The sequence below is a fragment of the Gossypium hirsutum genome, chromosome A05, assembly GCF_007990345.1.
Source record: "Gossypium hirsutum isolate 1008001.06 chromosome A05, Gossypium_hirsutum_v2.1, whole genome shotgun sequence".
NCBI classification, from domain to species: Eukaryota; Viridiplantae; Streptophyta; class Magnoliopsida; order Malvales; family Malvaceae; genus Gossypium; species Gossypium hirsutum.
In genome coordinates, this window is record NC_053428.1 from 11,298,975 (window position 1) to 11,321,891 (window position 22,917).

The following is a 22,917-nucleotide window of genomic DNA, read 5'->3' on the forward strand; positions in this document are numbered from 1 at the left end:
GCATAACTTCAAACCGAAGCAAAAAGAGAGTAGAAAAAAAACCGCTTCAAGACGGCCAACACATCCTTGTATCAACACTCTCTCTCCCCTTCTATTTTTTTTTTCCCCTCAAACAAAGACCTCAACCTTTGTTTTTTCCTGGATCCTTTGAAATCGTATTCTCATTCTTTTGCCCCACCCATTCTTAAGGTTTTCAGAGTGAGGGTGTGTGTTTGTTACTCTTGACCTCAGCTTTTTCTGTTTTTAGTTTTTTGATGGCGAAAATCTCACATCAAAACCAGAAGAACGGTTCGGATAATGAAAAAACTGCTGCACAACCTACAACCAAACTCAAGCGCACTCGTAAAACTGTTCCCCGTCACTCTCCTTCCCAACGTAGCTCCACCTATCGAGGCGTTACTAGGTAATTATTCATACATATACATATATAGTTATAAGGGATTGGTGATCTTTCTTGGCGATTTTGTTCATTCAATATATACGGACAGTCTCAATTCTAATTTTATTTTTGCTTTTTCTTTTGTTTTGTTTTTTCTTGGCATTCTGTTTTGATTTCTCGATGGTTTCATTAATCAGGCACCGATGGACAGGGAGATTTGAAGCTCATTTGTGGGATAAGAATTGCTGGAATGAATCGCAGAACAAAAAAGGAAGACAAGGTAATAATAATAACGATCCTTCTTCCTCACCCAATTTTCCTTTGTTTTTCTTTATACAATCAAACTAATAGTTCAAATTGAATTCTGTAAATTTCACGGTTGGTTTGGCTTGATGACGAGATCGAAACTGAAATTAATGCAGTGTATTTAGGTGAGTTTTGATCACCTTGATGATCTTTCTTTTTCCCCTCACCCTGTTTAATACACTTGTCATTGTCAATAGCTATGTCGAAATTGTAGAATCCATTGATTTTTGCCTGTATCAGAATTTGATGGAATTCATTATTTTCGATGTATTGACATTTGATTAGGTGCTTATGCGGATGAAGAAGCGGCTGCACATGCATATGACTTGGCTGCATTGAAGTACTGGGGACAAGATACTGTCCTTAATTTCCCAGTATGTTCATTTCAATGTTGGATTTTTCTTCTTATATACACAGGCTTTATATGTTTCTTTTTTGGGCAAAAGATAATTCACTTTTGGTTTACTAATTCTGTTGTAGTTATCCACTTATGAAAAAGAACTCAAGGAAATGGAGAGTCAATCAAAAGAAGAATACATTGGATCTTTGAGGAGGTAATACTTCAAAAAAAAAAAAGAATAGTGTAAAGAATACCATTAATCAAAACTTTATCGTTTAGAGAACATATATATATATATAAAATAATTAGAATTTTTAATTCATTTATATTTAATATTTAAAGGAAAAGCAGTGGATTTGCTCGTGGGGTCTCAAAATATAGAGGCGTAGCCAGGTTTGATCCTAACTCATAGAATTAGATTTAAAATTTAAATTTGTGGGGTTTATTATTATGGCCATTTAAAACTTAAAAAAAAAAAACTTAATTTTGTAGGCACCACCACAATGGAAGATGGGAAGCTCGGATTGGCAGAGTATTTGGCAACAAGTATCTCTATCTTGGGACATATGGTAATTTTTTATTAGTTAATTGCTTTCTAAATTGCCAAATAAATTAGTAGGAGGCTTTACGTTATAAAATCAAAATACATGGTTATATGTGTGTAAAAGGAAAACGATGAGAATGAATTGTAATAAAATCCAGTTGGTTGAGATATTGTTTACCAAACTTCAACAGCCTCGCCTACTGAGCTATTTAAGATTTGAAAAAGTCAATTCAACTAAATCTCCAACTCTCCACCCATATCTGCATGCATATTTAGTTCTCCTTTATTATGTACATTAATTAATTTAGATGGTTTTAGTTGGTTCGTGTCTTCTTTTCTAAACATTTCACATCACTCTGCAGGTTTGGTTATCAAATTTCATCATCTATACCATTTTTTATCCCTAAATTACTCTTACTTTTTCTTTAAAACTTTCATATTTAATATAAGTTGATATGTTGTTAGTCAGCTATAATTCGCCAATTGCTAAAACATCTAGTCATTATATATATATTTTATTTATTTATTAATTTATTGATGATGTGTTTTAATATAATTCATTATACTATAAAGTGTAATAAATAATTATTTATTTTAAAAAATATATTATTATGTGTCATAATTTGTTATAATTCTTTCTGTAATGTTGATATTTGTTTATTTTTCAGCAACACAAGAAGAAGCAGCGATGGCATATGACATGGCTGCTATAGAATACAGAGGACTCAATGCGGTTACGAATTTTGACCTAAGTCGTTATATCGATTGGTTACATCCAAATGACCAAAGTGATTCCAATAACTCTTCAAACCCTCAACAAAACTTTAATGGTGACACTAATTCAACCCCGAGTCCTAATCATGACACGAAGTTAGAGATTTCCATCCAATCTCAAACTTACTGTACAAGTGAAACGCGACTAAACGACAGCAATAGCAATGGCAGCAGTAGCTCAGCATCATCGGCACTAGGGCATTTGCTGAAATCATCAAAAATTAAGGAAATGTTAGATAGGACATCGGAGGCTGCATGTCCATCAACGCCGCCGGAACCTAACGTACCTCGTCGGAGCTTTCCGGATTATATTCAAACATACTTTGATTGTCAAGACTCTAGCAGCTACACTGAGGATGATGATATTATTTTTGGCGACCTAGATTCATTGGCGATACCCATGTTTCATTGCGAGCTTGATGGTTAGATTTGAAGAAGAAAAAACAAGTTAAGGATTTAGTGGCAATGCATAATTAAGTTTGCAGGAAGGGAGTTTGTTTATTTGTATTGGTTCATTAAATGTAGATAAAGGTAGGAGATAAAGACATTCATTTTATCAAATATTTTTAAATAAAAAAGAATTGGCACCATGGAGCTTGAATTTTACATAGTTCTTTCTGAGTTATGTAAAATTTTCATTCCTTCCGCTAGTGAGTTATCATATTTTATTACTGTTTGAGCTTATATAAACATAAAAAAAAATTTATATTTTTCATTTTTATGTTATAAGAAAATAGATATAAAATATATTTTCAAATAAAAAAATTATTCTTAAAAAATAGAATATAAAAAATTATCAAAAATATATTAACTTTAAATATATTTACACATATTATATTTAAGTCTAAAAAATTACACCTATCGTAAGATTGAAATTAAAAAATCACGGTCTAAAAAATAAAAAAATTACCATTTCAAAAAAAAAATTATATAAATATTTGTCATATATTAGGAGATTGGTGGAAGCAAAGGGGTAAAAGCTTTGGACGACAACACTTTTCTATTGATAGTGGCGTGCCATACGATGCGGTGTATGCCTATATTTTCGGCTAACAACATAAAGGCTTGGACTCTCACGTACTTGAAAATTGAAAAGGTGTAAAACAAGAATATAATTACACGAATAATACGAGGCAACTCCCCCTTTATCAAAGGAAAGAAGAATCAACTCTAATTGCTGTGAAAAGGTTAGGTTGGGATAGGGTTGTTATGCCAATTACTCACCCTTACTAAATTAAAGGGACATTAAAGGATTAGTCTATTTTTCTACAATTTTATTGTGAAAGTGGGCTTGGGTTTATTGGGCCTTACTTGGGTCCAAGTTTTAGGCCCTTTCAACGCCATGACATTGTCTAGTCGTGGATGCGGATCTAAAGTGCCAGAAATCAATTTTATATACGGAAAAGAAAGTGGACACCGGGTTTTGCAATTTGCAGAAGTTATAATGTTGCACATATAGGTGACACCAAGCGTAGTATCTAAAACACATGTCAGACATTTTGGAGGAGTTTGGTAAGCTTTAATTACAGGGTATTCATAGCGAGTGGTTTTGAGTTTTGACAGGTGCAAGCTTGATTTTTTATCTAAAATGTAATTTTAAGTGATAATGTGAATTTACTTACATCTATTAAACAACATATTTATAGTTTTAATATATAGTACTATTAGTATAAATAAATTATAAATAGGAAAGCTCACAAATTTGTTATGGATATATGGGAATTACGTTAACAACACTACGTATTATTCAAGACAAGAAAAGGACATTCAAAGCAGGACATCCCTAATTCAATTTTGATTTCCTTGTTTACATATATTGACCCATCCACCTCCTCCTCTTTCATCAAACCGTCCAAAATTCTCGGGTCTTGTCTGATCTTTCTCCAACTCTGGGGTCCCAAACCCCCCATGTTTTGAACAGATTCATTTGCCCAAATCAAAACAGAATCCAGTTTTTGCAATGATGGAAGAACGGGAAGACAGCGAGACAAAGCCACTTCATCAGGATGCAGGAGGTAGCCATGTGAGAAGGATTAACCCCAAGAAAGGTATTCTGGAAATGATGTTAAGACCAATACGATGGTTAAGAATGTTGAGTGAAGAGTTGCATTGGAGCTTTGTGTTGGGAGTGGTGATAGTTTACGGAATCAGTCAGGGTTTTGGTGTTGGCTTGAGTAGAGTTAGCACACAGTACTACATGAAAGATGAGCAGAAGGTACAACCCTCTCAAGCGCAGGTCTTGATTGGGATAATCCATTTTCCTTGGATTGTTAAGCCTCTTTGGGGCCTCCTTACTGATATTGTCCCCATTCTTGGTTACCGGAGACGGCCTTATTTCATTTTTGCTGGTAAATTATGAATAACCCAAGCCATAGTTTTTCTTTTTTCTTTTTGGTTATTTATTATTGGATTTTTTTAATCTTCTTGTCCATGGCGTCCTGTTACCTGAATTTTTGTTTCTGATGGGTAATGGATATATCATGGAATCTTTCCAACTTCTTTTTATAATCCGGCGTAGACAAAAGAAGGAAAATAAGAGCAAAGAAAAAGGATGGAAGATAGAAAGCCCGATGTACCTTATTATATATGATCAGTGCAATTTTTTGACAGATTTATTTATGATTATTTCAGGGTTTCTTGGTGTGATCTCAATGCTAATTCTATCACTCCATAAGAATCTGCATCTTGGTTTTGCCTTGTTATCGCTGGTGGCAGGAAGTGCTGGTATTGCAATTGCTGATGTGGCTATTGATGCCTGTGTCACACAACATGCTATAAGTCATACTTACCTTGCTGGTGATATGCAGAGCTTGTGTGGGATGAGCTCTTCTATTGGAGCATTGTTAGGATTCTCGCTTAGTGGCTTCTTTGTTCACCTAGTTGGAGCTAAGGTTTCCTTTCTACCCAGTATTTTATTAGTAATTGATTTGCGTTATTCTAGATTTGATGGTTTTCAGATTATTTGAAAAATTCAATACAATTAACTGAATTGGGCATTTGATCAAACAGTTCCAATTGAATGATTAATTTTAACTAGTAAATCTTATGCTGCATTCCTAGCATTTAAGTAATAGATTTAATTAAATTGTTTGGGAAAAATGAAACCAAAACTCGTTGTGCCATTGAATTTCAATTACCTCCATCTTTACAATACTAAAATTATTTATAAAATTTGAGAGTAGTTGATTAATAACAGAGCATCATAGAGAGGAATTCTGAATAATATTAAGGGTTGATAGGGTCTATGATGAAGCCAATATCAAGTGACTAAGGAGTTGAATCTTAATTTTCAAAACTTTGTCCAGGCATAAAAGACCTCACAGCCTTAGCCTGGCTTATTTTTTCTTATTTGAAAGCTACTAATTATTCAAGGCATGTAATCTCACAACTTGATTGAAATCCAGACTTTGCTAACCTCATAAGAATTTATATTTTCTGTCTTTCTCTGTTTTTATGTCTTTCTCTTTTCATACAATAATGCAGAATCTTTTGTAAATATTACCGATGTTGTGACAATATATCCATAATAGAAGATTTTACACAATAAAGAAATTTTGATATAAGAGTTATTTTTCATCAGTAACCACTCAAGTTAGGATAGGTTGACAAGGTATTCTGTGTACCTGTTATTAGGCCATAAAGTTCTTTCTGTATTGCATGAGTCATTGAAGGTGTTACTTTTCCTACAGGGTGTATTTGGGTTGCTTGCAATCCCTGCTAGCCTAGTTGTTTTGGTTGGAATCTTGTTGAGAGAATCCCAAGTGCGCAACTTTGCTTATAGAAGAGTAAGTATTTTCTTTGCAAGCTCTGCATTAATCTTTCAGTTCTTCCCTGGATATATTGAAATGTTGGAAATTGAAATTAGGTAAAGGAGAAAATTGTAGATGCTAGCAAGGCTATGTGGACAACACTGAAATGCCGGGATGTTTGGCGATCGTGTTTATACATGTATTTGTCTCTTGCACTAGGCTTACATATCCATGAAGGGATGTTCTACTGGTATACAGATGCAAAGGAGGGTCCATCTTTCTCACAGGTAGCACCATTTCTTTTTATATTACATATGGTTCAGTAATAACACTGCCTTTGGAGTTGGCAAGTGGGCTCTTGAGCTGGATTCAAGTAGCAGTTTGTTGCACCTAATTTCAATCGTTTGGCTTGTTTGGGCATCAGGGTGCCCAAATTTAAGTTATGTTAGGTTGAAGTTATTTTCATGTTGACTTTTAAAGTTGATTCAGCATTCATTATGTTGGTTATTTTGTGGGTGAAGTCAGGTCATCCTTTGACAATTACAGTAGCAGGTATTGGTATTGGTTTGGTCATTTTGGTTTTAGGTTGCTTGGTTTTATGTTATTTAAATTCAAGTTGTTAATTTCTCACTTTTAAAGTTACTTTGGGTAGGGTTGCGTCTAATTAGTGATGGATCTGCTTACACCACCTCTTTAGGTACATTTCACAGTTAGTCCATGTGTATATTATTGGTTAGTGTTTCTTTGCACCTTCTACCTTTGTGATCTTAATGTTTTCATTATTTAATTTATGCAGTCTAGACTCTGGGAATAACCTTAAGTAGTCAACATGAAAAAGAAAGTGATATAGGCATTTTGACTGTTTTTTCCCCAATATCTAATAAATCTCTTGGTTGTAAGCTGCAATTGTATGCATTTTGCAGGAAGTTGTTGGATCCATATTCTCTGTTGGTGCCGTGGGCTCTCTTTTTGGGGTCCTTCTGTACCAAAACTTCTTGAAAAACCATCCTTTTCGTGATATACTTTTTTGGGCCCAGCTGTTGCATGGTGTTTCTGGATTGCTGGATTTGGTATTGGTGTTGCGTATAAATTTGAAACTTGGTATGCCAGATTATTTCTTTGTGGTGGTTGATGAAACAGTTTCTCGTATGATTGGGCGTATTAAATGGATGCCCTTTCTCGTACTTAGCTCCAAGCTTTGCCCATCTGGTATAGAAGGCACTTTCTTCGCTCTAATCATGTCAATTGATCATATAGGATTGCTTTCATCAGCCTGGTCAGGAGGCCTAGTGCTCCACATGTTGAATGTTACACGTACACAATTTGACAACCTTTGGATAGCCATTGTTATCCGGAGCCTGTTAAGACTTATTCCAATCGGGTTCCTATTTTTGATACCTAGAAGTGATCCGAACTTGCCCATCCTTCCATCTGAGATGTTGAGGACAAAAAGGGGCAATGATGTACTTGAACCTGAGAATATTGAAATGGCTACTCTTGTCAATAGCATCTGACTTGAACCTGGGCTGGTATTTAAGGCATAACCTCTCCAAAAGTGAACATCGTTTTTCTTTTTGAGAAGTTATTGTAACAATTATCTTTTAGAATGTTTGAGTACTTAGACATGCGAGGACGTCTTCCTTTTTGTCCCTATGCAGTATTATGTTTCCGGAGGTATGGTTGCCTTTGAATCATTTGCTGAAGCATCTGAACCTGTGCTCAAGGGAGTTCTTATTATCTGGAAATTCTGGCTTTACTCAGTTGCCACTTTGCCTGTAGCATTAGAAATGTTGAGTCCGGACAGTTTCAAGATATGTTGCAGGTCCTCTCTCCATCTGTCTCTCACTCTCTGCTTCAACTTAATTGATTTCATCTGATCTCTGATTCTAGTGGTTATGTGTGTATTGTATAATATGTGCATTTCGGCTAAAATGGCAATGGAATTAGTTACATTGTCATTGCTTTGTCAGAGACACAAACTGATTTACACACTGAAAATCTTTCTTCATACATTGAAATAAATAGTACAAGGATATTCATTTAACATGAAAATTAAACTCTTGCCTCTGCTGTCGAAGTAGTGTTATTTCTGGCAATAGCTGCCAACCCCCCAACCCCATTTTTAACATTTACTAACCACTCAGGAAATCTTGAGTGGCTAACATAATCTGTACCTTCAATTCTCCCTGTGGAGTAATATGTATATAATATGAATTAAGAAAGATGGTAGGGTATAGGTATTGTTAATTGCCAACACATCACTTGGCTTAGAAAAGATGATGGTTATATGTGTATATATATATATATGTATCTCCAAAGCTGCCAACCATTGCTGTTTTTTTCTGCTCAAGTAAAACTGCAACTTTCCTGCGCAAATCCCAACTTAGACCCCTTTGTATCATATATAACCCTTTGGTTTCTTTGCTGATAATTTGCAATGATACCTATTTCGTCTTCGAATGAGAGGCTTGCAAGAGCCAAACAAACCTGAGATGCATCTGTCTTTACAAAGTAAAAGACCCCGGTGATATCCACCTTCATCTCAGCATTACCCTCAAACTGCAATTTTATTGTAGGAACATCCACTTCTTGGTATGCACTAAGGTTAAAGCAAGTATCCAAGATCGAGAAAGCCGGTGCAGTAGGAAAACTGGAGAATTGTTTCTGAAACTCTGCCTTCAAGGCCCTGTACATTGTTGGAGGAAGCCTTGTGATAACCGTCCCGGAATCAATAAGCATCGAGCTTTTGCCAAAGCTTAAATCTTGCAGTGTCACCCCACCAACACTGATACCAGTAAGGTTGAGGAAATAAAAAGTTGATAGCTTGGGATTTGGGATCATTCTGGTATAAGAAATGGGGCTTGAAGTATTGTAAACTGATGAATTGCCTCCCAAAACTAATGAACCTGATGCTCCAGATTGTGTTGATGGCAAACAATAGGAGAAAAACCCACCAAATATTGCTTTAGTTTGAGAAACCAGAGAGATTGAACTCCTCCCTAGACCCAACAGACCTGAAGTTCCACCGAACAGACCATTATTGTTCCGGCCGCACCCAAATATGAAATTGTCCACTGGAGTCTTCCCTAGATTGAGTTGATCATTAGCTAATTCACCACGAGTGTAGGATCCGTCGCCATAGCTAACAACATAGTTACAGGTGGGCGGGTTTTCCCCACAGATTCCGGTGTTTCCAGTAGCAAATGCAAGTGATTGACACTCAGATGAATTGCATGGGACTGTTCGGTAGGAAGGAGATGCAGTAGGGTTGAAAAGAGGTTCTTTTTGGCTATAACATGATTTGCAAGGCTGGCATTGAACCCAAGTCAAATCACTTCCGGTATCAACAATCACCGTCATTTTCCGACCAGCTATTTCGACTGTAACAATGTAGTTTAGCGTCCCGAGTTCGACTCCAGAAGTTAAGGGAAGTCTATCATCGGAAACATCATGTGTTTGGGTAGAGGCCATGTTTTTTATCCGGGCTTGCAATGACTGAACTCTTAGATCATCCAAAATCAAGCGTTTTTGAAGCAACTTGTTCCAGTCTTTGACCCCTCCTCCGTAACAATAGTCCTGGTGCTTCATTTCCAATATGGTTGCACCTTTCTCCTGTCCTAAACATCCATAATGAAAGGGGATGTTATTATGCCCACCCTTAATCAAACATAATTTTGCATGAAGAAAGATCAAAGCATTACAATGCCAAAAAAGCAAAACCAATGGAATAAAAGAAAGCAGAAGGTTGATATGCAAGAAAAGAAAAAGAGGCACGTATATATGGATTTCAATGGTTTTCAATCCTGTCCATTGACCAAAAGCAGTCAACACAATTAGGTAATATAAATTGAAAATTAGAGATATTTATTTTTTATATACGGAGAGTATTAAAAGAGAAGTGAGACTCTTCAAATTAGAAGCACATATAAGCCAATTATAGATTAAATAATGTAATGAAAACCAAAGTCAAGCTTAAAGTACAGTTTAAATAGTTTTCCTTCCACTATATGGAGTAAATAAAAAGAGAGTGATAAAGAGTAAGGCAATAATGGCTGTCTCCCACAAGGCATGAAGCCATGATAGCAGTTATGGGTCCTTTTTCCTTTCCTAGCAGGATAAAAAAAAGAAGAAGAAGAAGAAGCTGAGACAGAGATACATATCTCTCCAAGGTGGAAAATAAAACAGGGGTGAAGCTTTGGCTAGCAATGTAATGTAACGAATCCTGTTCATTTCGTTTGATAAAAAGTAAGAACATACATTAAAAGAAAAAGTAACTACTTACTTGATTTATGAGACAAACAAGTAGAATCAACAGTGTCCCATGGAAGGTGGAGAAGCTGCTTGTCTCCATAACAGTGAACCTCATTGTGATAGTGGAGGAGTACAAGTAGTGAAAGCATAAAAGGGAGAAGAGCCATTCCTTTCATTAACAACATTGCTGAGCTGAGAGTGATGAAAAGAAAAAAGAGATGAAGAGGAAGAGGAAGAGGAAGAGAACAAAAGAGGAAGGGCTGGCTAAAGGTCCCACTGCTGCATCTCGAATTATTGGGGATTCACATGCTTATACTTACCAACACACTAACACCACCCCCTTCTAAACTTCTTCTCCTTTCTTTGGATTTAAATAGATTCAACTCCAACCCCATATTATTATATCATCCTTCTTTCATAATTTTTTAAATTTCTTTTGTCCTTCATATTTATGAGATTAAACCAGTTGCATGCGACGTAAGCGAAATTACATTCTCTATTATATTCGAAGGATAAAATAATGCCTGCTAGCCTCATGTAGACTAGACTATACTTAAGTTATTAGGTTGAGATTATGACTACTTATGTTCTTTTAATCTTAATTACAACATTTATAAACTTCACGGACTAAATAATAATAATAATAAAAAAGAAAAAGAAAATTGGTTTTTTATGCTTTAAAAAAGGAAATTGTGAGATTGTTTGTTGTAAGAAAGGGACTTATCTCTTCACGGAATCTACTGTAACAGCTTACACCCTTTGAGGGACAGACAGGTTCTTTTGGTGCGTTTTTTATGTTCCCCGCCTTTTATTATTTGCTGTTTTCTGCAAGTGGAATATTTTATTTTTATTACTGAATATCATATATGGATTCTGCCTTCAAAAAAAAAGAAAAAAAATTGGATTCCAAATTTATATAATCATTTTTAGATAAGAAGATCAGATTAATTTGCTGCTATTACACTAACACACTTCTTTATATTAACCTTTTTTATTTACACAAGTTAAAATCACTACTGATTTTGAATGTTATGCTACTATAATTTATTTGAAATTTAGAAACATAACTTTACTTCCCTTTTTCTATAAAAAAAAAAAACAAAAACCTTTCAATTTTTACGGTTTTATTTAATTTAATTATATATTAAATTATATAACAGCTATGTTATTCGTCCAAAAGAAATTTTATTATATATTAAATTATATAACATCCATATTATTCGTTAAAAAAAAACACCCATGTTATAAATGAAAGAGAAAATTTACATAAAAATATATAAAATCAACAAGTTTGAACATACAACTAAAAAAATTATAATAAAATTTTCAACTTAACTATTTATCTATTTTAATTTTTTTTAAAATAGTAGTTTAAGCTAAAAGGATATAATATTCTTATATTAAATTTATTTTTTTTCTTAATTTGATTTAATTAATATCGGATTGACTTGTGACACTAACTTAGTCAAACATTTAATAATAAAAAAATATAGATAATATACAATATTATGATTTCTTTAATAATAAAATTTTATGATCACCAATCAAATTTCATCGATTGAATTGATTCATTTTGTTGATTGAATGTGTTCTTTTTTTTAAATCTAAATGCTTTTCTTTTATATATAAAATGACTATTGATTCATTTCGTTAATTGAAAATTTATTTTTTTAAATCTAAAATGCTTTTTTTATATAAAATGTCTATTTCTACCAAAAAATTTCCAACTCTTTTATCACAGAAAAATACACATTTAAATACTCTCGAACATATATTCTTTTAATTATTAAAATAGAAATAATGCCAACTGAGCTAAGATTTAATATTTTAATTAATTAAAAACAAAATATTTATTTTTATATAATATAAATCCTGTTCATATAATTATGAAATTTTAAATTATAAATTGAAAATAAAATAAAAAATTTTAAATCATTATCTTTTGTTTTTTGATAAAATATTAGAATATTGTAGTATTAGATGAAATAGAATGGAATTGAATACGCGGCGGCTGGTAATAGGCGGAAGCTGCTTTCACCGCTGCCCAAGTGTTTTTCAATTCAACCATGATGAATGGTGTGAACAATTTGACTTTTACAATATCTTATACAAGTGGTGGTGGCGGCGTGTATTCAGCCTTTTGTGGATCCACATCAAATTCACTTCATCTTTTTCAAATTTTGTTCATAACTTGAAATGTATTTTTTATTAATATTTCAGTAAATCCAATCTCAAAACACTTTAATCTAAGGTCCGGTCTACATAAAGTAAACCCGTGAACACATAAGGCTTGAAATGGAGTGATGATGGTGATTGATGTTGTACCACCATCCACCCAATAGCAACCATTTAATCCAGTTGTTTTAACATGATTCTTTGAGCTAGTGTTTGTACATCCAAATGCCATCATAAAAACTAGCACAGGCTTTCTTAGATACAAAGAAAACACATCCATCCATCAAGGATTGCAAGGTTGTAAGTTAAATTGATATTATCCAATAAAGAATAAACTGATTTAGTATATTTTTCAGCAACTTAAAGAGAATATATATATATAATCGCAAAATCGGACAAAACAACTATACCAGTCATTGCTTCACTGAAACGGAAAAAGAGTACCATCTACTCTGCTTTGAGTTGCTTTCGTCCAGTATGCATTATTAGTGCAAGACCAAAGGATCCCACCATCCCAACCACGTAACCAGCCATTGCTCCATAACTCACACAGATTGGCCAATCCTATCAAGGAAAGTAATTGAGTACGTCAAGCCTCTAATATATTTATACATATAATCGCAATGCTATATCCAAACAAACATGTCAAATTTGCAATACACTCAACAAACATGAATAGTATCTTATATACCTGACAATATAAAATAAAAGAAAAAAATGTTTTGCCAAAGCTTAATGGTTAGGAGGGAGAGATATAGATCAATATCCCACTTTCATATTTGCATAACTACAGCCATGTGACAACCCTTCTTCTTCATGCATAATTTGTAAGTCATAATAGAGGAGGTAGCCACTAAAGGTAGAAATTTCGGCTTCTAAGGGGCTGCCTAATGTCAATTGCACATTAACAAAGCAACAAGAATCAACAAAGCTCAATGCAGATAGGATGTTTCCGAACACTAGTGCTTTACAAGTATTGGGTGCGGAATGTAAGGGAGACAATCCTTTTTCTTTGTGAGAGTACATCGAAGCAATATGCAAAAGATAACCACAGCTACACAGAGTAATGCAGTTCCATATAAAGCCCTGAAGTGCAATGTCATTTGGTCCGTATACATGAGAATAGTGATGGACATAGATCACAAGATACAGAGTGTAGAAGATAGACTCTTGAACTTCGTCTATGGAGTCACAAATCTTAAATCCCTCAAGACCAAGATCTTCCGCCACATCCAAAGGAGATGAAATGAATCATACACAATAAAAAACCAAAAATAACAGCAATCACAAGAATATGCCTGAATATATCTCATACATTAGGTGAACAAAGCAAAAGTACATCACTCATTGAAAAAAATGCTACACAAACAAGTAAGATTAATATGAAAGGAAAGGAAGTAATATTAATATGAAAGGAAAGGCATACTTTGATTATCCCAGAATTAAGTTAAGACTGTAAACAAGGATATAGGCTCAGGCATGCCACCAAGATACGATTGCAAATAAAAAATTTAACCAAATTGACCAAGTGCATCTAACAAGTTTTAAAATTTTCCCAACATTAATGTTTGACTTCATCTGCACCTGGAGGAACAGAAATTATTCAATCAATCTATTCGACAGAATGCATACAGAAGTTTGGGCATAACTCCAGATGATTTTAGTAATTTGTGCAATGTCTCAACCCTCCAGTGGGACTGGAATCTGTTGTCACATTCTATACAAGTTTCATTCAATAATACATTTGTAAGATCCCACTTGCTTAACAAAAACACCTGATGAAGGGATATCAGCTCTATTAATTGGAAAAATGTCTTTGAAACATAAGTTTTTGTAGGAGACATGTTGAAGTAATATATACAGAACCAGCTGCTTGCTCCACCAGCAGTTAAACCCACTTCTCCATATGCCTTAACCATGTTAGACTCGGGGCAAATATTGAATATACAAGTATTGGTTTATTATAAGGACTAGTTTCAAAATAATGATTCTAAGGTTTGAATTCATTAATCCCATCAAAAACTTAATGAAGAATCCAATCATAAATGGAAAGGGGTTCGACGTATGGAAAAAGGGAATAGTATATCTAACAAGTATGCAAATTTTGAGCACAGGAATGAACAACGATAGCATGAGAAATCCTTTTCTGTTTTACTCATTAGCGATAAAGAAACATAAGAACTTAATGTGAAAACGAAAATTGTAAGTCACAATGAATTATAGGGGGGAGATGGTACCTGCCAAGGGCGTTCCCAATCAAGTGGCATAGGCCAAGCACCAAACCAAGCTCCAATTACAGCTCCATGTGCTGGTAGACAAAGCATAAATTCCAAAGGTCCATTTGGCCTAAGAGAATGATATCAAACATCTATATCAACACATAGTAAAACCCATGCACAAATCAATCAAACATTATTCAGGTAAAAATGAGAATCTAGATGGACAAGACAGCAATCTCTTTATACAGATAACCAAATTTTCTATTGAAACACTCGCCTATTACTACAATTTATGTTGCAAACCTAACTGTAAGTACCATAAAGCTTTGATACTAAAAACAGTATGCTCTGAAAATTTACTCTCATTTCAACCTGTAAGCTCAAGCTTTAGGTCCACAAATATGCCATAACATAATTAAGCCGGAAAATTGCTAATCAAGTATGAAAGGCCGCCCCACTACTATCTCTTTGACTCACCAGCCCTCTTCTCCAAACATACAAATACACCAAATTAAAGGTAAAACTTTCAATGTGGCTATTTGAGAAGATTTATCTCTCTGTATAAAAGGTTGTAGATATTGCAAACAATGAAGCTAGCTGTTTCACTTGTGAGTTGGTACACAAAAACTAATAAAGTAATAACATGATAAAGATAAAAATGGTTACTGATGCCAAGTCCCATTTACCATGCAAAATGAACAAACATATTAAAACAAGAAGCACAATGCTTATGGAAAATGAGGAGCCAGCATTTACACAAGAAACGCTTACTTTGTACATGCAAATATGCGACACCAATCTGTCCAACTTGAACCATAAACACAAGCTGTGGGCACAAACTGCAAAAAGGCACCAAAACGTAATTTAGTGCGAGTATGGAATATAAAGGTTCATGTTACTAGTAATTTAGATGAACATAATACAACTAAAATTCAAATAATTAAGTCATAACAGAAACTCATCAATACTGCCTATTGACTAAGAGGAAACATGAATAAAATATAAATCAACACTGCATCCAAGATACAACTGCAAACATGGAAAAAAAAGCGAATCACAGCGATGATATACCTTTGGGATTTTATAAACAAAATTAAATAAAATAAATCTGTAAAAGGAAACATATTGCTACATGAGTATACATGTCGAACACCCTATGGAGTTGAGTATTAAGCATTCAAATATGTAAGCTAATGCTGAAAGTTCCTAAATGATGTCACAATATATACTATAAATAGACAGTGGTACTAAAACTTGGAGACTTACAGTGAATGAAGACATCAGAAGAGACCAGTTAACTGTCTTTTCTAAGTATCTGCATCCAACAAGAGAGGAACATAATTAATGCCCAATTTCGCAATAACTAACTTCTAAACCATGATGAAAACTGAAAAGGAAGGCCATTGGGCATCCTTAGATAATATTGTCGCAATCGTAGTAATGCTAAGGTGTGGATTATATCCACCCTAGATCACGTACTGCAAGCCGACGGGTGCACCCAAAGCTAATGCTCCAAGCGCATTTAATAGAGCCCCTAGAAATTGAAAGACACACAAATTACACAACTATATTGCTAAAATTATAGTATTCAAGTGTCATTATCAGCTTAACACTAACCAATAGGAAGTCCCAGCAGACCTCGGGCAATAGCTGTGAAATACTGTAAAAACCCAAAATAAAACAATTAAAAAACAGTAAATAGAAATAAAATTCATCGAAATTATTGACTAACCGAGCATTTCTCCGGTTTCTGTCTACAGCAACTGAAAAGAAGGATAACAACTGGGAATTCAATAGCCTAACAAAGAAAAATAAATCATTAGAAACAAAAAGAAATTAGCAACAATGAACAAAGTAAAGAAAGTTGAGGGGGAAAAAAAGGTACCCAGATCAAACAAAGAGTTTTTGTAGGATCAAAGACGAGATTGAGGGAATAGACATGGTGGGCCACCCAAAACCCAGCGACCAAGGCTAGTCCGCAGCAAACATGGATAAAAAATACTTGGGAAGATGATATTGTCGATTGGGGATTCTTCTCCAACTCCTCCTTCATTTCCTTGTAAGATCTTTTCCTTTTCTTTGTACTTCTTTTTTACTATGCTCTAATTGGAAATTTAAAATATCCCGGGGTTTGAGACTTCGACTCGGCCCGGTTTTGGTCGGGACAGACTTCGGATCGTCTCTAATTGCTTTGACTGTTAAATTGTTAATACCATCATTAATTTTTAAATTTTCCGCCAAAATTTATGATATAATTATATTTATGTATGAAAATTTAAAAGGTCCTAATATTCTCTAAATTTTTGTATTATTTATATATTTAAAATTTGATATTCCTACTTTTAACTTTAAAAATTTAATCTTTTTATGTTTTTGAGTTTAAAAATGTAATTCTATTTGTTAATACTATTAAAATTTATTTATTAAATTAATTAGTATAACAAGTTAAAATTTTAAAAAAAACTTATTTGGTATTCATGTAACAAAATGATATTGTAATTAACTTGAATTTAATAGAAAATTTTAACAATGTTAAAAAATTTTAAAAATTTATACCAAAATTTTGATCGAAATAAAGTATTTAGATTAACTAATGACATTATAAGAGTTGAAGTGATAAAGATTAAATTTCAGATTTGAGCGAAGTATAGAGATCAAAACTGAAATTTAAGTATTTTTATATAATTTCAAGAAAGTAAAGGGATTAGAATTGAAAATTAGCCGTAAAAAAATGGAAAATGAACAGATATAGATATTGGGCCGTACTGTTGTGGGAGTATAACTTATTATTAGGGATTATTTTGGCCCAACAGTAGAATGCAATTGTGGGTTTAGTAGTACATGTCATTTGTAAAAGTTAGGGCGTTCCCGCTCGGAAAATCGATTAATATCCAGTTAATGAACAAATATGGGTAAAGGTAATGTAATGATGATGATAGCCAGCCTTATGATTGTGGCGGCAGGAAAGATTTTTCCTTTTCGCTTGGTTCTTGTAGTTTGATTGCTTTAGGTCTGTTTTTTCTTTTGTCTAACACAATCTAAAGTACTAAATACCTTATTCAATGTCAGATTCTAGTAGGAAGATCTACCATCAGTCCAACGTTTGAATCGGTATAATTAATATGCTGTACATACAACAATCTTTGAACAGATGTAATTAACACGTTAATGTTATATATGCTTAGTCTACTGACACACTTTTATTGCATATCTATATATTTTTTGGAAGCAAGTGACAAATATAACTTCAATTTGTCTCCATTATATACCAGTTTATAGTGCTCGCCCAACTCGAATTCTTTATGTGAATTTAACTTGGTACATCTAGAATAAGTAAACCCTATTTGGGATTACAGTAGCCAATACATAGAAACAGTACTAAACACTAAGCTACTATTAGAACATCGGGCACTTCCTATTTGTCATCACATTTTGCTATATAGAAAAGCTTTACTGGTTGTGGGTTTAGAGAGATGATATGCTCAAATATTCGGTGAGAAATTGACACCTGAGAAGCGCTGGTTAGGGAGTGGAGGTAGGTAATGAAAACTTGAAGACGTTCATTTTGAAGGTGTATTTTCAATATCATGGATATGCCACTACCAGATGGAGTAATACTACCGATCCCATTATTATTCTTTGATGATGGTCGTATTGGGGGAGGATGCACTGAGCTCTGTATTGGTGGAATTGCCTTCTCGGGAGATGCATGTAATGAGGTTGATGATGGCACCATTGGAGGAGGATGCATTTTCTGTTTTGATGGAACTGCTGGTGTAGGAGATGCATGGAATGAGGTTGGTGATGGCATTATTGGAGGAGGATGCACTGAACTCTGTTTTGATGGAACCGCTGGCATGGGAAATGCATGTAATGAGGTCGATGATGGCATTGTTAGAGGAGGATGCATTGAGATCTCTGTTCTGATGGAACTGCCACTGTAGGCGGCAACGGCACTGTGCCTAGCGGTGTAGGAGGTGAAAATAAATTTGATGAAGGTATAATTAGCTTAGCGCATGGATTTACAGTTTCATCGTTGTGATCAATTATGTGGTCTACTTGTTGCTGCTCAGTTGTTGTTGATCGATGCTTCCTTTGGAGTTGGAGCACTACTCGTAATCCATCCAATACCCTCAAACATCAATTCAAAGATTGCTGATGATGATGACAATCTTATTGCCATGAGTGGTTTTGGTGATGATATTGTTGAAGATGGAGGTGGTAGGCTTGAGATCCTTCCACCAATATTCAGAATTATCAACTCATCGTTCAAGGACAGCCCTGTAGCAAGCATCCTAAGGGGGAAATAAATATAAATAAATAAACCAATAATATTAAATTCCTTGTATATATATTACCAGGAAAAACTCTTGCTTGAACATCAATAGGAAGAAAGTAGTGAGAGAGCTGATTTTGGAAGCAGGCAAAAGCATTAATTATGATAAGAACAAAATGAGTTGTAAATAAAGTATTTATATATATATGAAACTATATATACGCATTTACATAGATATTATGTCAATATCAAGCTAATTAATTTTATTTTATTTTTACATTTAAAAAAAATACGCCTTTGAATACATGTTGTAGAGTCATGAAAAGGGCAGCAGTGTTTAACTAACTTAAGAGCATGGTTAGCCAATAGGACAGCAAAGGGGAACGGGGAGAAAATGGTGGTGGTGTGGAAAAGTAATAGAGAGCTGAGTTTAGTCATCTCATATGAATCCTATTTCTCCATTATTAATCCAAAAAAAAAATTACATGCATCGACTTCACGTGTTAATATGAAAGGAAGAAAAGTCTTGTTCTCACCTCCGATTAAATCATTTATATTTTTTAAACCAAGCCTATATATGCATGAGATAAATGGAAAGAGTCAAATACATTGTTAACTCTCTTAGCTGTGAAGAAGACTTCAAAAATATATATATATATCTACGGAAAATTAATTTTAAATTATTTAAGAACTTTCTTGTTGGGCCAAAGTAGTGATATTACAATCGGGCAGTGCTACCGGGTTTGATAGTATTATAATTTGGGATTTGGCTCAATGGTGGAACGCAGTTGTGGGTTTCCAGTTCGTTGAAGGTATGCATGCTGATAGTCAGCCATCTGGACTGTGGCCATGGGGAAGACTTTTCTTTCGCTTGATCTTTCTACTTTGATATATGTCCGAATTTTATTTCTTTATTGAGATTTAGTTTTGATCCAAATTGTTAAATATTTTGTTCAACATTTTTATTGTATATATATTTTGAAAGCAAAGTAACAACATTATAAACCCTGTTTGAGATTATAGTACAAAGCCCGACACTTACTGCACTCATAACATTTGACACATTTTGCTATAAAATGCGTTGCATGTTTTAAGTTAAAATATGGATAAATCAGGAATTGCTACTATGCCCTGGGAGTACATAACAAAATTAAAAGATTTTTTTTTCTTCTAATTTTATTGATATTAATGTGATAAAACAAGGCTATAACGGGTCATAAATTACACCTTACAACCATAACACGGATCCTAAAAGATAAATGATTGAGAGAAAGAACACAGTGAAATCATCACAGCAAAAAGAAAACAGAAATCACAAAGAAAGACTCGATATTCATTAAGCTATGAAACAGAAAATTTATGGAAAACTGGACACCTGAACTAGCGCCGGTTTGGAAGTGGAGGTGGGTGATGAAATCAAGAAACTTGAAGATGGTCATTTTGAGGGTGTGTTATCATGGATATGACACTATTTCCGAATGAAGTAGTACTTCTGATCCCATCAATCATCTGATCCTTATTCTCTGGTAATGGCATTATTGGAGGAGGAGGATGCACTGAGTTCTGGTTCGGTGGAACTGCTGATTTAGGCGGTGAAAATAAATTTGCTGGGAGGGGAGTTGCATGTGGAGTGGTTGGTGATGGCATTATTGGGGAAGGATGCGCTAAGCTTTGTATGGGTGGACATGCTGGAATAGGCGACAACAACATGGCTCTTGGTGCTGGTAGTGTAGGAGGTAAAATTAAATTTGATGAAGGTATCATTATCTTATCGCATGGTTTTGCAGTTTCATCGTTTTGATCACTTTTGCGGTTAACTTGTTGCTGCTCAATTGTTTCTAGGAGGGGAGTTGCATGTGGGGTGGTTGGTGATGGCATTATCGGGGAAGGATGCAATAAGCTCTGTATGGGTGGAAATGCTGGAATAGGCGACAACATCATGGCTTCTGGTGCTGGTAGTGTAGGAGGTAAAATTAAATTTGATGAAGGTATCATTAACTTATCGCATGGTTTTGCAGTTTCATCGTTTTGATCACTTTTGCGGTTTACTTGTTGCTGCTCAATTATTTCTGGGAGGGGAGTTGCATGTGGGGTGGTTGGTGATGGCATTATCGGGGAAGGATGCACTAAGCTCTGTATGGGTGGACATGCTGGAATAGGCGACAACAGCATTGCTCTTGGTGCTGGTAGTGTAGGAGGTAAAATTAAATTTAATGAAGGTATCATTATCTTATCGCATGGTTTTGCAGTTTCATCGTTTTGATCACTTTTGCGGTTTACTTGTTGCTCCTCAATTGTTTCTGGGAGGGGAGTTGCATGTGGGGTGGTTGGTGATGGCATTATTGGGGAAGGATGCACTAAGCTCTGTATGGGTGGACATGCTGGAATAGGCGACAACAGCATGGCTCTTGGTGCTGGTAGTGTAGGAGGTAAAATTAAATTTGATGAAGGTATCATTGACACATCGCATGGTTCTGCAGTTTCATCGTTTTGATCACTTTTATGGTTTACTTGTTGTTGCTCAATTGTTTCTGCTGCCTTTGGATCTGGAGCACCACGCGTAATCCATCCAATAACATCAAACATCATTTCAAAGATTGATGATGACGATGATCTTCTTAATTCCATAAGTGGTCGTGGTGATGATATTGTTGAAGATGGAGGTGGCAGGCTTGAGATCCTTCCACCCATATTCAGAATTATCGACTCATCGTTCAAGGGCATCCCTGTAGCAAGCATCCCCCCAAAAAATAAGTAATAATTATATATATTAACTATAAACAATATTTATATATCTCCCTATAAAAAGAATTAACTTAAATTAATTCTACATACCATTAATATTTTATATAAATCAGTTATAGGAACCAATAGCCGTACAATTGAAATTTTTTATATTAGATAAATTAATAATTAGATTTTTTTAAAAATTTTATTCAAAATGTGACAACTTCGAATATATAACAAAGCATGAATTTGTATAAACAGTTACAAGGAGAAGATAAGAGTAAATTCCTTATATATATATATTACATTTACCGGGCATAAGTCTTGCTTGAGCATCAATAGAAAGCAGAGGGAGAAACAGCAAAAAGAAGAAAGCAGTGAGGCAGTTCATTTTGGAAGCACAGTTCAAATAAATTTAATGTTCCAAAAGTAATAATTATGATACGAAGGAAGTGAGATACAAAATCAAGTATTTATAGATACGCGAAACCATATGCATATAATTACGTATTAGATAATAGGCCAATGGGAGCAGTAAAAGAAAAACGGCTTTGAACATATCATAAAGTACTGATGTAAATGGGAGCAGTCAAATTAATATATTTGATTAAGTTCAAGTACTTCAACTAACATGAGAGCTTGGTTGGCCAATAGGAGGGCAAAGGGAAAGAGGGAAGAAACGGTGGTGGGCGTGGAAAAATAAGAGAGGAACGAGTTTAGTCAATTCAGGACTCATTCCTCCATTAATCAACATCTCCAGTTAATATACAAATTAGTAGAAAATTCTCCTTCTCAGCTGAGTTCTCACCTACTCAAAATATTAGGAATTTGTAATTATATTTGTTTCAGTCATACTTGCCATATTTGTCTGTTTGCTTTTATCTTATGCATAGGTCTAGAATGTAGACCTCAACACAATAGCCACAAATAATGATGGTAATTTTAAATACAGTGGTCACAAGCGACCAATGTATATTCTAAGTTCATTTCGTTTACTAATGTGAAAATTATAATCAGACACAGATGACTAAGTCATCCAATCAAAACCTCTGCCTGTCAACTCCTCTCTGTTCCTATACCCAGATCCCAAGAAGCTGTCATAATATGTATATATTAATTTGTTAAGATTGTAATAATTTCTATTACTTTCTCGCAGGGTATATTACGAATTTAATCG

The 22,917-nt window shown here is 34.4% G+C and overlaps 5 protein-coding genes across 5 annotated transcripts; 2 read left to right on the forward strand and 3 right to left on the reverse strand.

Moving 5' to 3' along the window:
* Positions 1-2,949, forward strand: LOC107906396 (AP2-like ethylene-responsive transcription factor At1g16060). Its single transcript, XM_016833377.2, has 8 exons — positions 1-403; positions 577-659; positions 802-810; positions 971-1,059; positions 1,166-1,239; positions 1,368-1,418; positions 1,518-1,594; positions 2,238-2,949. The coding sequence occupies exons 1-8, from the start codon at positions 255-257 to the stop codon at positions 2,768-2,770; spliced, it is 1,065 nt and encodes a 354-aa protein (XP_016688866.2). The 5' UTR covers positions 1-254; the 3' UTR covers positions 2,771-2,949.
* Positions 2,950-4,057: 1,108 nt separating this feature from the next.
* LOC107913784 (probable folate-biopterin transporter 3) lies at positions 4,058-8,133 on the forward strand. Its single transcript, XM_041113354.1, has 5 exons — positions 4,058-4,691; positions 4,975-5,234; positions 6,033-6,128; positions 6,209-6,379; positions 7,016-8,133. The coding sequence occupies exons 1-5, from the start codon at positions 4,304-4,306 to the stop codon at positions 7,604-7,606; spliced, it is 1,506 nt and encodes a 501-aa protein (XP_040969288.1). The 5' UTR covers positions 4,058-4,303; the 3' UTR covers positions 7,607-8,133.
* Positions 8,076-10,812, reverse strand: LOC121229327 (aspartyl protease family protein At5g10770). The gene is made up of 2 exons (XM_041113355.1): positions 10,375-10,812; positions 8,076-9,709 (listed from the first exon to the last, which is right to left on the reverse strand). The coding sequence occupies exons 1-2, from the start codon at positions 10,526-10,528 to the stop codon at positions 8,439-8,441; spliced, it is 1,425 nt and encodes a 474-aa protein (XP_040969289.1). The 5' UTR covers positions 10,529-10,812; the 3' UTR covers positions 8,076-8,438.
* A 2,007-nt stretch (positions 10,813-12,819) lies between these two features.
* Positions 12,820-16,952, reverse strand: LOC107906399 (phosphatidylinositol-glycan biosynthesis class F protein). Its single transcript, XM_016833380.2, has 8 exons — positions 16,623-16,952; positions 16,470-16,535; positions 16,355-16,397; positions 16,217-16,271; positions 16,004-16,052; positions 15,509-15,576; positions 14,756-14,864; positions 12,820-13,082 (listed from the first exon to the last, which is right to left on the reverse strand). Exons 1-8 carry the CDS (start codon positions 16,788-16,790, stop codon positions 12,966-12,968), a joined length of 675 nt encoding a protein of 224 aa, XP_016688869.2. The 5' UTR covers positions 16,791-16,952; the 3' UTR covers positions 12,820-12,965.
* Positions 16,953-20,208: 3,256 nt separating this feature from the next.
* On the reverse strand, positions 20,209-22,169 carry LOC121229328 (proline-rich protein 36-like). The gene is made up of 2 exons (XM_041113356.1): positions 22,053-22,169; positions 20,209-21,739 (listed from the first exon to the last, which is right to left on the reverse strand). Exons 1-2 carry the CDS (start codon positions 22,129-22,131, stop codon positions 20,430-20,432), a joined length of 1,389 nt encoding a protein of 462 aa, XP_040969290.1. The 5' UTR covers positions 22,132-22,169; the 3' UTR covers positions 20,209-20,429.
* Positions 22,170-22,917: the final 748 nt, after the last annotated feature.

Bases quoted from the DNA above. Each gene is read 5' to 3' on its own strand.
- LOC107906396 (XM_016833377.2), top strand. From the start codon at position 255: ATGGCGAAAATCTCACATCAAAACCAGAAGAACGGTTCGGATAATGAA. The intron at 404-576 runs GTAATTATTCAT...TTCATTAATCAG, and splicing joins ACCTATCGAGGCGTTACTAG to GCACCGATGGACAGGGAGAT. The intron at 1,060-1,165 runs GTATGTTCATTT...ATTCTGTTGTAG, and splicing joins ATACTGTCCTTAATTTCCCA to TTATCCACTTATGAAAAAGA.
- LOC107913784 (XM_041113354.1), top strand. From the start codon at position 4,304: ATGATGGAAGAACGGGAAGACAGCGAGACAAAGCCACTTCATCAGGAT. The intron at 4,692-4,974 runs GTAAATTATGAA...TGATTATTTCAG, and splicing joins GCCTTATTTCATTTTTGCTG to GGTTTCTTGGTGTGATCTCA. The intron at 6,129-6,208 runs GTAAGTATTTTC...AATTGAAATTAG, and splicing joins GCAACTTTGCTTATAGAAGA to GTAAAGGAGAAAATTGTAGA.
- LOC121229327 (XM_041113355.1), bottom strand. From the start codon at position 10,528: ATGTTGTTAATGAAAGGAATGGCTCTTCTCCCTTTTATGCTTTCACTA. The intron at 9,710-10,374 runs GTAAGTAGTTAC...ATGGATGTTTAG, and splicing joins TTGTTTGTCTCATAAATCAA to GACAGGAGAAAGGTGCAACC.
- LOC107906399 (XM_016833380.2), bottom strand. From the start codon at position 16,790: ATGAAGGAGGAGTTGGAGAAGAATCCCCAATCGACAATATCATCTTCC. The intron at 15,577-16,003 runs GTAAGTCTCCAA...GCCTTTTTGCAG, and splicing joins TTCTGATGTCTTCATTCACT to TTTGTGCCCACAGCTTGTGT. The intron at 14,865-15,508 runs GTAAGCGTTTCT...TCATTCTCTTAG, and splicing joins CGCATATTTGCATGTACAAA to GCCAAATGGACCTTTGGAAT.
- LOC121229328 (XM_041113356.1), bottom strand. From the start codon at position 22,131: ATGAACTGCCTCACTGCTTTCTTCTTTTTGCTGTTTCTCCCTCTGCTT. The intron at 21,740-22,052 runs GTAAATGTAATA...TGCTTGCTACAG, and splicing joins TCAAGCAAGACTTATGCCCG to GGATGCCCTTGAACGATGAG.